We start from the raw sequence: 15,427 nt of genomic DNA, 5'->3' as shown, positions 1-15,427 counted from the left end.
ACAAAGGATCCAAATCCTGATGTGATGCCCAAAAGCCGGTATGTCACCGTCTGAGGTTACAGTAGATGATATTGCAACAAACATTATTATCAGAATGTGACATTATGCTGCTAATAATTCATTTTCATGTTTTCCTAGAACTGCAGCAAATATGCAAAACATCAGTGGAGACAGCAAAGAGGTAAAGTAGAGATTTAAATCAATCCAGTTTTTTAACAGTATAAACACTTTATGAACTTTGTAGTTGTAGTGCTTGAGACCATTTAAGGGGTGGGGGTTTAGAAGGGGCTGGAAGTGTGCTTTTTGTTTGTCCACTTTGTTTGTCTTTTCTCTTTATAGTACTATTACTATTGTTTGGAATATGTTTATGTGTTTATACTGTTTTTTTTTTGTTTTTTTTAATTTAAACACTAAATCTTGTTTTGTTTTGTTGATGAAGGATATGTTGATTCCTGAAGAACTTATCACAGGCAGTGATCTGAGTGGCGTGATGTCGGCGACATCAGAAAACTCCAGGTAAGGAAAGTTTAAGGTGTAGTTTGGGTTTGTGTGAGGTGGTCATCAGACAGTTCATTATCTGATGACGATGGTATGTGTTACTGTGAACAGGGCCACAGGAAAGAACTGTTTTTGTTTTGTTTAGTTTTTTGTTTTTTTTAAGGACACAATGTAGTTCAGTACCTATTTAAACATTTTTTTTTTAAGTATATTTTTTTGGCTTTTTTGCCTTTATTTGATAGCACAGTGAGATAGACAGGAAAGGGGGAGGCAGAGAGAGGGGGAATGACATGCAGGCAATGTCTGCCCGACGGGGATTCGAACCGGGGACACCTGCATTGAGGACTGTAGCCTCTACATGGGACGGCCGCCTTAACCACTGCGCCACGCACCGCCCCCCTATTTAAACATTTGCTTCATATAAAATATTTTCAGCATTTTATTTTTATGTGAAAACAGCACTTGTTCCTACTTTTCAACCACTGAACTACCATACTACTATGCACAAGCACAACTGCTTTAGGTTTCTTTCTGATTTACTCACAAGATCTGCTGCTGCAGTGTAATAGCCTACAGTGCACATCACCCAAATATCCCTTTGAAACATTAAAAGTATAAAAGTATAGTATATTTACTATGGTGTTCAGTCAATCTGTATGATGTGTCGATCTTCTCATCTTTTCATTCCACAGTAAGACATTTACAACTTTATTTGACTGCAAAGAGCGCCTCGGCAAAGGAGCCTTTGGTTGTGTCTACAAGGCAACACAGAAACTGCTGAACAAGGACTTTGCTGTGAAGATTGTCCCCTGTAAAGAGTATGTAAAGTATACAATGTTTAGTTTTTTGAATAGTTTTCTATATGTATTACAATCTCAAGATGCAACACAGGACAAAAGGTTTTATCAGATGTTCTCCTTACTCCTTAGGAACAACAGATCTTTGAGAGAGGTGAAGGCGCTGTCTGACCTCCATCACCCCAACATTGTCCGGTTGTTCTCATGCTGGACGGAGGACACAGGATACGGACAGGAAACGGACAATTCGGACGACGGCTACACCACAACAGAGTAAGTCTCATCTACCAGCAGGGCTTGAAACTAGCAGTCGCCACTCGCCATTTGCGACCCTCTGTGGTGAGACATATTTTTAGCTGTCTCGCCACTTGGCTAGCTAGAAAAAATGAGACTCCCAATTATGTTGTGCTCTGGCTGAAGGCGAAGGTGGCTCGCGGCCTCTGCGCCCTCTCACCCTCGGGAGTGAGACAGCAACACACCTCACATAGACCATGGCGCAGAATCAAGACCAAACGCCACAAATTGATTCTGCTATTTTTTTTTCTCTCAATGCAACATCGTTCCATTCATTCATCTCTGCATAGCGCTCTTACACAGACACACACACAGAGACAAGCGTGCATGCATGCCAGTGGTGCACGGTAAAAACTAAACTTATCAACCAGCATATCCAGTGTTTCCCATTAATTAACGAGTCTAACCCTAACCCAACAGGTGTTAAGTTGTTCTTTGAAACACTGACTCAGTAGAGGTGGATTAATTCACTTATACGTGTATTTGTCTTTTCTCACGTTTCTAGGTCATCCAGTAATTCATTGCCAAAGTTCCTCTATATTCAGATGGAGTTATGTGGTGGTGAAACGCTTAGAGTGTGGATAGATGAGAGAAATGCACAGAAAAAATCAAGAGGAGACAGGAGGAGACGGGACAGCCTGGTTGTTACTCTGCAATTAGTCGCAGGAGTTGAGTACATTCACTCCAAGAACTTCATCCACAGAGACTTGAAGGTGAGAGGAAGTGGATAAAATCATTTATTATATCCCATCAGTCATGAAGCCACATCATCAATTGTTGCATGTCTTTCCTCTGGTTAGCCTGCCAACATCCTGTTTGGACAAGATGGAGAGGTGAAGATTGGAGACTTTGGTCTGGTCACTGATGAGAACGACGACGATGCTGGGAACCTGATTAAGAGAACCATGTGCCAAGGAACCCGATCTTACATGGCCCCTGAGCAGGTGAGATATTCATGGACATCATCAGGTTTCTCAGTATCATTAAATACTGGTATACAGTGCCTATAGAAAGTAATCATACCCCCTTGAAATAGCTAGAATATTTGTCTTACAGCCTGAAATCAAAACCCATCAAAAGTAATCTGTGACAACAGCAAACTAATGGAAAAAGTTAATGACAGTTCTGAAAATTGACAAAAAAGTGGAAAAACTAGAATATCAGGTAGGGCTGTGTGATAAATCGTTAAATTACGATCTTGATTCACACCTACATGTGATCTCAATCCTAAATGGCAAAGATTCTCAATTTAAAGGGCAAGACGGCGTGGCTTGGCCTTGAAGGCATTTATTATATCATCAGAGTCCAGTTTCTCCGCGAGCTCTTTTTCAAACATGAGCAGCGAGATGCTATTCAGTCTCTCAGTGAGCATTGTAGCTCTGCTGGTGGATTTTATCCGGTTCACAACTGAAAACAGGCGCTCCACAGAGCAACTTGTAACAGGCAGTGTTATCAGAATACGCAGTAAACAGTTCATGTTGGGGAAAAAAACATCTTTGTCACATGAGTCCAACACTTCAATAATGGATGGGAACTGATGTCCCCCGTCCACTTTACGTTTGATCAGTTGCCCAGACAGTCACTTCAGCGGCCTCCAAACCAAGTCCATAATGCCGGCTCGGCGCACGCAATGCGTCCAGTCTGAACCAGGCAACAGGGAGGCAGCAGCCTTCATTATTATAAGAGTCACTCTGAAAACGATTGTTAAGTTTGACCAGCTGTCTGTCAAGGATCATAATCCACTGGACAGCTTGGAAAACGCAACAAGAAGAAATATGAATCTTTTGGTCTGTAGTTGTTGCAGGAGAGACTCTGCGTCTATTTTAGTCTGACCTGACCCCTCTGCAAACTCACTCAGTGTTTCTAATATGACATCATACAACGTTAAAACTCGGCTCACAGACTCTGATTTTGAACTCCACCTAATATCTGTGGAGCGTTGGGTGCGTTGGGGTGAATTTCTTCTTGGATTGAAATGATGCAGTGAATTCACAACATCAAAAAAAGTGGCCACAGTGGGAGACACTTTTGAAGCTGTCGAAAGCACCAGGTTCAGGCAGTGAGAGTGGCAGTGTACATACTAGGACTGTCAATGAATGGCAGAAATGAGGTTGTATATCCCCTCTTAATAAAAATCAAATTTCTATTTTTTACATTATTTCTCCAAAAATCAATACAAAGAGATGGACTTTATAGCGGTACCCTGTATTCATTATCAGCGCATGCCAAACACGTTTTTTTTTTTTTGATCAAGGTATTTTTATTTAGTTTTACAAGTTATAGTTTACAATTTAACATAAGTTCAACAGAACACACAGGGAGAAAAAACAAACAAACCGTAAATCCCATCCACCCCCCACAAATATCAGACATACAGAGTTCACATTATGAAATACATAGTTCAATATACAGAACTCATATAGCCAGATAACAAAAAACAAACAACAACAACGACAAAAAAGAAATACAATAATAAAGATGACTGAGGACGACAACAACAGAGGTTTACAGTACTATATTGTCTGCCTCCATATCTTCAACAAACATTAAGAAAGGCTGCCATATGTTATAAAATTTTCTAGTAGACCCCCTGATTGTGTATCTGATCTTCTCCAACTTGATATGGTACATGATTTCCCTAACCCAATGACTGTATGTTGGAGGTGCTGGGTCTTTCCATTTCAATAATATCAGTCTCCTAGCTAGGAGAGAGCAGAAAGCCACCATTATTCTTTCCCACATCTCTAGATGGGAGTCTGAGTTACACCAAAAAGTGCAATGAATGGAGACGGTGCAAGCCTTTTTGCAAAGATCTTAGAAAAGGTCTCAAAGATGGGCTGCCAGAAAGCGCAAAGCTTTGGACATGTCCAGAAAATGTGTAGGAGAGTGGCTGGATCTCGCCCGCATCTATCACAAGTGGGGTCTATATCAGCATTGATCTTAGAGACTTTTACTTTAGACCAGTGCAGACGATGTACAATTTTAAACTGAATGACAGCATGTCTAAGACAGATGGAAGATGAAAAAAAATTCCCTGTATTATTTTGTGCCAAGTGTTGTCTGTGATTTGCTCATTTAAATCTGTCTTCCATTTATTTTTGAGGAGGTCCAAAGGCATCAAATTATGAGAATATAGTATTTCGTATATTTTGCTAATAGTTCGTTTTCTGACTAGTTTACAATCAAATTATATATATATATATATATATATATATATATATATATATATATATATATATATATATATATATATATATATATATATATATATATATATATATATATATATATATATATATATAAAAATAAAAACTTGGGCAGTATATTCATTTTTACTGTATTAATTCTTCCACCCAGAGAGAGAGGCAGGGGATCCCATCGTTCAATATCCTGATTTAAGTTTGATAACAGGGGCTGATAGTTAGCAGCATAAAGATCTTTATGTTTATCTGTAATCCATATGCCGAGGTATTCGAATTTTTTGGGGCTAATTTTAAAGGGGAGTGAATTTAAGGATGTCTCATCATTACTAGTGCCAACAGGCATCAGCTCACTTTTTTGAACATTGACCCTGTAGCCGGATAGTTTGCCAAATTCTTTTAGTAATACCATTAGCTTAGGAAGACTCAAAAGGGGTTGTGATATATAAAGTAGCATTTCGTCCGCGTAAAGCGAGACTTTGTGCTCCTCCCCTGCTCGGTGAATTCCTCTGATATCAGTATTTTGCCTCAGAGCTAAAGCTAGTGGTTCCATTGCAACCGCAAAAAGAAGCGGTGACATGGGGCATCCCTGTCTTGTACCACGTTTAAGCTCGAAGAAAGGGGACAAATTATTATTAGTACGAACAGCAGCCATTGGAGAAGTATATAAAAGTCTGATCCATGATATGAATTTATTGCCAAATCCAAACCTCTCTAGTGTGCTGAAAAGATAGCCCCACTCCACCCGGTCGAACGCCTTTTCAGCATCAAGTGAGAGGACGACCTCTGGCACACCAGGTGGAGAGGGGCTATAAAGAATGTTAAAAAGGCGTCTGACATTGAAAAAAGAGTAACGGTTCTTAATAAAGCCTGTTTGGTCAGGTGATATAATGGAAGGAAGAACCCCTTCTAGTCGGCGTGCCAGAACCTTGGCAAGGATTTTTGCATCCGTGTTAAGGAGAGAAATTGGGCGGAATGAATTGCACTCTAGATCCACTCTAATGATTCTTCAAAAACTGACATTAGTAAAGGGGCAAGTTGGTCTGAGAATTTTTTTGAAGAAATCTGTCGGATATCCGTCCGGCCCTGGGGACTTGCCGCTTTGCATAGATCTGATTGCAGATATTATTTCCAGGGCCGAGAAGTCTTTCTCCAATGAATCAGCTATGTTTGGGTGTACGGATGGAACATGTAGGGATCTTAAAAAATCCTCCAACACTGAGGGTGCAGTTGGACATTCTGATGTGTAATACTTGATAGAAATTTTGAAAACAGGAGTTAATTTTGAGGCTATCTGTACACTTTGAACCTTGTTCATCATTGATTGCAGGTATAGTCTGATTGGCAGTTCTTTGTCGTAACTGATGTGCGAGAATACGTCCAATTTTTTTTCACTATGTCAGGAGATGGTTGATGGCTATATAACATATCTAGTTCCAGGATTTGATCTGTTAGTTCTTTAAGGCGCACTGTATTTGTTTTCTTCTTATTTGCGCAATAAGAAATGATTTGGCCTCGTAGATAAGCTTTTAAAGATTCCCATATAGTTGAATATGACATTCCTGGCGTTTGATTAGTGTCAAGAAAAAATTGTATTTCAGATGAAATAAAGTTGGTAAAAGACTCTTCTGACTTCATGTTTGGTAGACGAGAAAAAAAATTTGAAAAGAATTCTGGATTGTCCCAGTTTGGTGCATAAATATTGACCAGGATGACCAGAAATGAAAAAAGTTGCCCTGTCACAATAATGTAGCGCCCTGCAGAATCAGAATCGACATTAGCCATTGTAAATGGTATATTTTTATCAATGAGGATGGCTGCCCCCCTAGTCTTTGTGTGGAAATTAGAATGATAAACTTGTCCTGACCATCCTCTTTTTATTCGGAACAGGTCCGTTGTGCGCAAATGCGTCTCCTGAAGAAACGCAATATCGGTCTTAAGTTGTTTTAAGTGTGTAAATACCTTTTTTCTCTTAATTGGATGGTTAAGTGACTTCACGTTCCAACTCACAAAGTTCACTGATGAGAGTCCATCCAGCCCTCTAGTAGAATTAGGATCAGTCATAACCTACTAAGTAAGATATTTAGTGCCCTTGAAATTTACATCTGGCTGAGCAAATAGAAAGGAAGAAAGACATACATAAAATAAATCCAAGAAATAAACAAGTCTGGTATAATCCCACCCTCCCCCACCCCACCTAGTGCCTTGAGAAACAAGGCGAACATGGTACCCCTCAAGAACAAATCCACACATTTGTGTTTGTGTTGGGGAACTCTATAGAGCCAACTGTTCAGGCTCCCATCGAACGCTTCATGAAAACCAATTCAGCGCATTGTTATTGTAGTATTACAACATCTGCTATGTGTTCAAGTAAAAGAAAGGGAAAAGAGGAAAAAAAAAATTTAAACCTCACATCTCTTATGGAATCAGTAGTTTAAAGGTGTTAAAATTAAACACTGTGGATTAGCCATCATATAAAATTAAAGAAAAAAAAAAATTGTAATCAACAGAAATATATTCAATCAGACAAATCCTTTCACTATATGGCAACCTTTAAGTTGTAAGAAAAACAAAAACAAAGAACTATTAGGCTACAGTAAGCCTATGAATAAAGGTAATCAGCATTGACAAAGAAAGGAGAGAGAGAGAGAGAGAGAGAAGGGGTCTCTTGGTCCAGTCATTTTACATTTGTTTTCCAACATTGACAGCAGAAGCTGGTGAAACTGTAACAGTCTAACAACAGTGACATTAGTCCACTGGATGCAGCCAGTTTAGCTGCCTTTCCACGGATGAAAACAGATAAAGTATTGTCAGAATAGCTGAAAACACGAAAACAGTCTCACTCACGCTCCCCGGCGGGGATGATGTGGCTCCTCACGTAGGTCATCGCTTTTTCAGATTAGTCGATGTTTTAATGTACTGCGCGCTTATTAACTTAAAATAAAAAGAAGTTAGACGGGAGCTCAAACAAACACGTCCTACTCCATCGCCAGCTCAACAGCGCCCCTTGCCAAACACGTTTTGAACAGCTTACATTACACAAAACAAACGGCTACACAATGCAAATCAGCAACAAAAATTATGCATATGCTGTCCTGATCTGGCATGTCCACGCAATAGGTGTCACCACAAAGATCCCCCACTGCCATGAGAGCATCTTTTCGGACAGGTCTTTCATCTGGGGCCTGGTCATCATTATTCATTTACATATACACTAGCCAATAGGCCTAAATTACTCACCCTTTCTATGAGAGACCATTCGTTGGTAGTCAGCTCCATGTTTGACAGTTTCTTCTCGAAGATCACCGCGGACACAGCTGCTTGCTGCTCTGATGCACGTTTGATCATGTCAAACATGCTGTTCCACCTCGTTGGACAGTCGTTTATCAGCTGCTGGATTTTCAACCCCAGATGTCGTTGTTTCTCCTGGAGAAGACAGTTGTCTGTGCTGGATTTATTGAAATGTGTTGCAGCCACTTTCAGCCTGCTTATAGTTGTTTCGATGGCTCTGACAGCGAGGCCTCTCCGCACAGCCAAGTTGATGGTGTGCGCCAAGCACGGCACATTAACGGTTTCCAGATGTATCTCAATTGCATTATCCGTAGTAACAGCAGTCAGGTGCTCCTTTTTGATTCCGTATTCTTCCAAGATGCATTTAATGCACTCGCCTACATTCGCTGCTGTGTGACTTTCCTTCAGCTCTTTCGTTTTGAGTACACAGTCACGCATTTCCCAGTCATCGATCCAGTGGGCTGTCACTGTGACATAAGATTTGGTTGCGATGGAAGTCCATCCGTCTGTTGTAATCGCCACGTCTCTGTCCTTCAATGACTTCTTTATTTTGTCTGTGGTGCTCTTGTGGGGTTTTGCGATCGATCTGTGAGTGTTGCCCGCGTGGGGACGCGGAACCTCGGCTTGAGTTCCCGACTATATTCCTTGAAGCCCCCCCCCCCCCCCCCTCAACAATGCTGATGGGCTTCATATCTTTGCATATGAAATAAACCAATTTCGTCGTGGGCCTGCTTGTTGATGGAGAGGGAGAAACATCCTCCTCAGTTGTCGAACTTGTGTCCTGCTAGGACAGGCTAGTAGGCTATGCATTAAAGGGATAGTTCACTCAAAATTGAAATTTCACTCATCTACTCACCCTCATGTCGACTGAAGGTTGGGAGAAATTTCAGAGTCCTCCGTGCCTTCTCGGAGTTACAGGGGGGCTCGGCGCAGCACTGCCATATGACAGTAGCAAACGGGCCTCACTTTTCTTCGTCCTAAAAGACACACCAAAAAACATCCAAATACCTCCACACAGCTCGTCTGTAATGTCCCTCTTGTATTGAAGCCCCAACATGTTCCGGAAAAAATTGAATAAGTCTATATTTTAAGCTTGTTTGTAGCGGAAGCTCCCAGTGTTGCTCTGCCGGAATCTTGGGCGATTTGTGGAGCCGTGAACTGGGTGTCAATGCAAATCGCACAAGATTTGCACAGACACAGGCAAAGCAGTGAACTGAGACACTGGGAGCTTAAATTTCTCATGTCGGGGCTTCAATACAAGAGGGACATTACAGACGAGCAGCATGGAGGTATTTGGATGTTTTTTGGTGTGTCTTTTTGGACGAAGAAAAGTGAGCCCCGTTTGCCACTGTCATATGGCAGTGCAGTGCTGCGCCGAGCCCCCCTGTAACTCCGAGAAGGCACGGAGAACTCTGAAACTCCTCCAAGCCCTTAGTCGACATGAGGGAGAGTAGATAATGAGTGAACTATCCCTTTAATGTTGGCTGTCTTATCAGCCATTAGCCGCAGCTAGCGGTTAAAGGCTGACGTTATAACTTTAACAACGTTACCAGGCAGGGTGACCAAACGTCCTCTTTTGCCCGCAGACATGTCCACTTCTCATGTCCTGTCTGGGGCGTCCATTAAAAAAAAATGAAATCATGATGAATATGTCCGGTGTTCATTGTTTTTCACGGGACCGTGGACCCTGACGGATTAAATTACCAGATGTGGTCCGACGCACGGAGGCTGAAGTCTGGACCCGGTACCGGCCCGTTGAGAAGTTACATGTAGAAGCCCAGACAGATCCGTGGTCATGTAGGAGCTCAGAGGAACAGACAAACAGCCCAGAGAGAGAGAGAGAGAGAGAGCGAGCGAGCTCCCCCTCCTTGAGCAGATAGGAAAGACAGTAAAGAAGTACTACTTGCCCATCATCACCGCAGCACTGGCTGAATCTCTGAGGTCCTGCACATCAAGCTTGTAACGGGCCGACCCGTGGTTGTTGGAGGGAAAAAAGGACTCATATTGTTCACGCGGCTTGAACCAGCGCGTCCACACACCGGTCCGGTTGGGTCATCCATGCTCACTTAACCCAAAGAACAGCAAGGCAGCCCAGTCCAGAGAGCAACAAAGAGGAACAGAGAGAGACGGCAGAGGTGTGTGTGTGTGTGTGCCTGCGCCTGCTGTAAAAGATAGGCTAATTCTATAATCATAGAAGGCTGAAAATCTCAGGACACATCTGCTCCAATTATTCAGCAGTGTAAAGCTAAGGGCTGTGTGGGCCTTCCAGCAAACTGTCTTCTTTATTACCTAGTTCCCACATTAGCGCCGTCATGTTCTTTGTTTACAAACGGCACGTTGTGCTGCATTCACGTATTGGCGGAAGTTCCCAGTTCCTGGTTTGCAAGCCGTCCTTTCGAACTTTTTATGTTCGTGTTTCTATGGTTTATATGTGTAACATGAGTAATGGGTAAAATATTGTGGATAAGACGTTATTAAATCATGTCGGCAACTACCAAAATTATGACCGAGTTGTTTTCCGACATGAGGGAGTATTCTGATGATTTTTTTCAGTCAGAAAGTGGTTTTCCGATTATACCAAGGCCACTTGAACGCAGCATTCACTGCAGGCAGTTCAGGTCCCATGTAATAGTGAGAACAGAGCGCTCGGTTAAGAAAACGACCCACACCGAAGGCCAGGGCTGACAAAAATAGGATCTTATCGGGCCGATAAGTTAATGATATCAGAATTTTTGGAATGACGTCATAATTTCCTGATCTCGGAATAATATATATCGGAATAAGGAAAAAATACATGAAATCAAAAACGATCTGCCTTTTTCCTTTTGTTAACATGCTGTGTTCTGGTTTTACCACAGGAGAGGGAGACGACTTATGACCGAAAAGTTGACATTTTTGCTTTGGGCCTGATATACTTTGAACTTCTTTGGAAAATCTACACTGGTCAGGAAAGGGAAGAGGTGAGTTGTTTACAATACAAAGTTGTGTGTCATTAAAGTGCCTGTGGTGTAATTTCAAAGATATCAGGTGTGTGAAGCTGTGTTTTTGTCACTTCCAGGTTTGGAAAAGTGCCAGACAACAGAATCTTCCCAAGGACTTTTTAAGCAACTTTCTTGAAGAGGTTTGTCAACATTTTATCAATGTATTTATAATGGACCCCATCAATATGAAATGTGCTCCTAACTAACATGTTACACATGAAATTAGTGTGTTTACTAGGGATTCACTCCAATTGCTTTGTGGCATGTCTACACAGAGTGCATGTCAGCTATATCTCCCAAAATATCTTAAGTAAATAATAAGAAAACAACCTTTTATAGCTCCAATGTACCCATGTGGCAGATACCGTGATGAAGTAATACAGTTTCAATTGATTGCTTAGTAGCTGTTTTTTTACTATTAATATTATTGTATTTCAGTTCCTCATCATAAAACCCATGCTGAGTGTGAAGCCACAAGACCGACCTGAAGCAAATGGCCTCAAGACAGACCTGAAGAAGTACAAGGAAAGACTCAACAGTCAACGCTCTTTTTGGTCTCACTGACAGATATTTGTGTAGGAATTACCCCCATCTAGCGGTGCGATTGCATATCGGAACGGATTCTTGACAACAGACGCTGCATGTAACAGGATAAACAAGCATCTATGTAAACAAGTGGTCCGCCAGCACGAGGCAAAACAATACAGGCCTGACAGTATGTTGTCATGGTGATGTCGTATTGTTTACCTGACCCACGTTTTACCGTCTTTCTCTCGTCAAGTAAAATGACATCCGGTTGGTTTGCCGACGGCGTCATTCAGGTGCCTGACTGCACCTGAATGCAACATCAGTGCCTCCGTCCTTCCTCACACTACACAGTGGTGACAGTTTTAACAGGCACTTCCTCGAAAACTTTCTCCCCGAGCCGACGGCTCCGCTGAGTTTCTATGGTTACCTACGGTCACGCTGCCACTGAACGTAAAAAATGGCGATGCAACATGGCAGCCTCGGTTCGGTGCATCGCCCACGAATGTATTTGTAACGACTTGTAACAACTCATTCTAAGGTACGAGAAAGCTTTCATAAATATGTATTTATGAAAGTGTGACAGTTGAGGGTCCTGTCACTATGCCTCCAATTACTCATGCACCTTGGCCAAGGGGATGTCCCTTTGCAGGGTATCCGCGGGGTCTTGAAAAGTATTAAAAGGTGATAAATCAATTTTGGGAAAATTAAGACCCTTAAAAAGTATTAAATAGTTTTTTCACAACTTTTTATAGTCTTAAATCTTGAAGGTATTTTTTCTGAATTAGCTGTCCAATAGTTTGAGTCCTAAAAAACATTAGTTTTTAAAATGAATAAATTCACACACTTTTACAAAGATGAACCAGTACATGAAAAAGAAAAGAAAATTGTTGTTTTTGTTTTGTTTTTTGATCAACTTTGCCTTTGATTTGTTATCCCAGCCTATTTTGAATTCTGGTGTTGTATCATAGTGGTCTATAGTCTTTATCACATCTAAAACTGTTAAGTTAAGTGTCACTGATGTAAATGGTTACAGCTTGAAGTGGCGGTGAGGTATTAAAAAATATTGAGAAGGTCTTGAAAAAGTCTTAAAAAGGTATTAGAATTAACTTCAAGATCCCTGTATATACCCTGCTTTGGCCAAGTGGTTAGCACACATGACTGTTCCCTGGGAGTCTGGGGTTCGGAGCCCGCCCAGGCCCTCTTCACCTTGCCACAAAAGCAATATTTGATTGTTTTGATTTTTGCTAATAAAAAGCCAAAGAAGTTACATACTGGGGCTTTTAAGTGTGTTAGATCGGAGTAGCCATCTTTTGCAGATGGTGTAACTTTTGACTGGTCAATTATACAATAGCTGACTGTGAGCCATATAAAGGTGAACCAGGTTGTAACCCTTTTTTTATTCATGTATTATATCATGAAATAAAATGTCTGTGTGTATTGTTTATACACGTGACTTATAGTCAACAAATCAAGGAATTATCTTTCTCGCACATAATATTCACACTGCCAATTGCATTTCTGCTCTCTGTTTTGCATGTTTAAAATCTGTTTGTTTTTTTCTGTTTTTTTCTATTGTTCTCGCCTTCGGGCACTCTGTCCCAAAACATGAACAAAGGAAGGTTGAAGACACACCTTTTTAATCAGGCTTTTAACTAATATTTTAAATTCTTATGTGGTTTTATCTTGGTTTACGTTGTTGCCTCTATCTTGTTTTTAAGATGATATTAATCTTTAATAATTGTATTTGTTTTATTTATCATTGGTACTATTTTATTTATCATCTTACGTATTTTTATCCTTTCCTTTTAACTACTCACTCTATCTTTTGTCAGGGTTTTTATCCTATCTTGTGTTTTTTGTTTTTAGCTTTTTTGTGTGGAGGGTGGGAGGTAGAGCTTTATTTGTAATTGTTTTTTCTATGTTTCTATTTCTTTGTGTAAAGCACTTTGGGTTGAATGTCCATGCATGAAAAGTGCTATATAAATAAAGTTTGATTTGATTTGAAACACTTCTGTGTAGCTATTATCACTTTAAGTACAAAGATAGGCAGAATGAGACAGTTCACCACGTGAGGACAGCCTTTTACTTCAACTTACTTTATCTTCAGTTTTGACTCCATGATTTCCATGTGTAGCCTACTGTCTGATGACCATTGTGTTTTGATGACAGCAACATGAGAGAAACAGGAAATGCATGATTAACAGGAAGTAATTTGCTAAACACATGCACTGTTGGATTTTGATACAAGTGAAAGGACAATCTACCAAATCACTTGTTTGATCAAAACAAAAACAAAGCTACCATCCACGTGTTAAAGCTCATTTGTGGGTAGAAGTCTCTATGGACTGACCTCACTGTTGTTGTTGTCTCTGATGAGGCCTGTAGGGGGAGCTGTGGCTCTGTGTGGTGGCTCAGACTCCGGGTCTCCTCAGCCTGTGGGTGAGAGGTTTATTCACAGTGAGAGGGCCAAAACCGAGGGAGCCGTGTGGCATTTAATCATGCCTCCGGCGCATGCTGGATGATTAGCATCTCTGTGGAAAACAACAGTAACAAGTGCCAAATGCAGGATCCCACACAATCACCTGGCAGTGGTGCACACAGTCACATAGGCCCTGGTAATCAGCACAAATCAGCTCCTGTGGCTCAGTATGGTAACCCAGCTATCACTGCTAACAGCCCTAATATTTGCCTAGTTTCCACGAATAGAGGCTGTAGGAGGACTGACAGTCTTCATCTTCATTGAAGAAACAGTTTTTTTTCTTAGTCGTGGCTCCGCCTCTCAGAAATAATCAAAAATAAAAACCGATGGTGGCAAATAAACCACTTGTACGACCAGGACGACCTTACTCTGCCTGTAGAGAACACACTTTATGGGCTTTACCCAAGTGAGAGACAGAGTCAGGCTTTGTTTTATTGATGTGACAGTCAAAATTCAGGTCATTGTTAATAAGTATTATTTCACCAACTCTGTAATTACCAACATATGCCAACTCAAATGTTCTGTTTTATATGAAGATGTCATCTAGATATAAACTGCACAAGGAAACTCTGAATCATTTTTCCCTTGACATTTACACCACCAAAACAATGTACTCTCTCATTTTAGCAGCATCTGAGATAAGAAACCGGGAGTGTTTCCAATCTTCCACAGCTGTCGTGCTTGTGCGAGCAGGGTTATTGGATGTATTGAGGTCACTTCCTCTGAGAGCAGTGTGGGCACTGAAGCAGCGCTTTAGTCGGTGGCCTGGACCGTGTAGCCGAGGGTAAAATGGACTCGCCAGTCAGGAGCACAGCGGTGGAGTGTCTCCCTGATGTCCCAGGGGTCGGAGCCAACGATTACTCTGTGTGTAGCCTTGCTGCAGAAGCAACAACAGAGTTTGTTCTGCTCTGTGTGCTTTAGGAATCAGCCTTGCTGCAGCAACAAAACTATACTCCCCGCCCTTCAGGACATCTACACCAGGCAGTGTCTGGTCAGGGCTGTCAGGGTCCTCAGGGACTGGGTCACCCCAGTGCTGCAGCATCAAAGACTGTGAGAGCTTCTAACACAGTCGCACATTGCAAGGACACATGGTCATCTCTCTCTAACTACTACAATACACTCAGGAATATTACTCTGACAGCCTTGGGTATTTAGTTCATTGTTTGCACATGTTTGGATTATGTTAAAGTAGGCCTAAATTAGTCAGGATATTACACATTTGTAGATGTCACGTTTGTTCTTGCTTATTACTTTGCACAGCACAGATCAGGGAAAACCATTTCACTGCACCTGTGCTACTGTATGTTGCATGCTGCATGTAACAAATAATCCCGAATCTTGAATCCGGCACCCACCAGC

The 15,427-nt window shown here is 41.3% G+C and overlaps 1 protein-coding gene across 1 annotated transcript; it reads left to right on the top strand.

Moving 5' to 3' along the window:
* Nucleotides 1-490: 490 nt before the first annotated feature.
* On the top strand, nucleotides 491-11,625 carry LOC310997790 (interferon-induced, double-stranded RNA-activated protein kinase-like; the record flags this gene model as incomplete). Its single annotated transcript, XM_083987582.1, has 8 exons — nucleotides 491-516; nucleotides 1,191-1,316; nucleotides 1,428-1,568; nucleotides 2,095-2,302; nucleotides 2,390-2,533; nucleotides 10,939-11,040; nucleotides 11,139-11,201; nucleotides 11,500-11,625. The coding sequence occupies 8 exons, from the start codon at nucleotides 491-493 to the stop codon at nucleotides 11,623-11,625; spliced, it is 936 nt and encodes a 311-aa protein (XP_083843708.1).
* Nucleotides 11,626-15,427: the final 3,802 nt, after the last annotated feature.

This window comes from Trachurus trachurus (genome assembly GCF_905171665.1).
Source record: "Trachurus trachurus genome assembly, chromosome: 15".
In the NCBI taxonomy this organism is placed as follows: Eukaryota; Metazoa; Chordata; class Actinopteri; order Carangiformes; family Carangidae; genus Trachurus; species Trachurus trachurus.
This window is presented reverse-complemented; position numbering and strand designations above follow the sequence as displayed.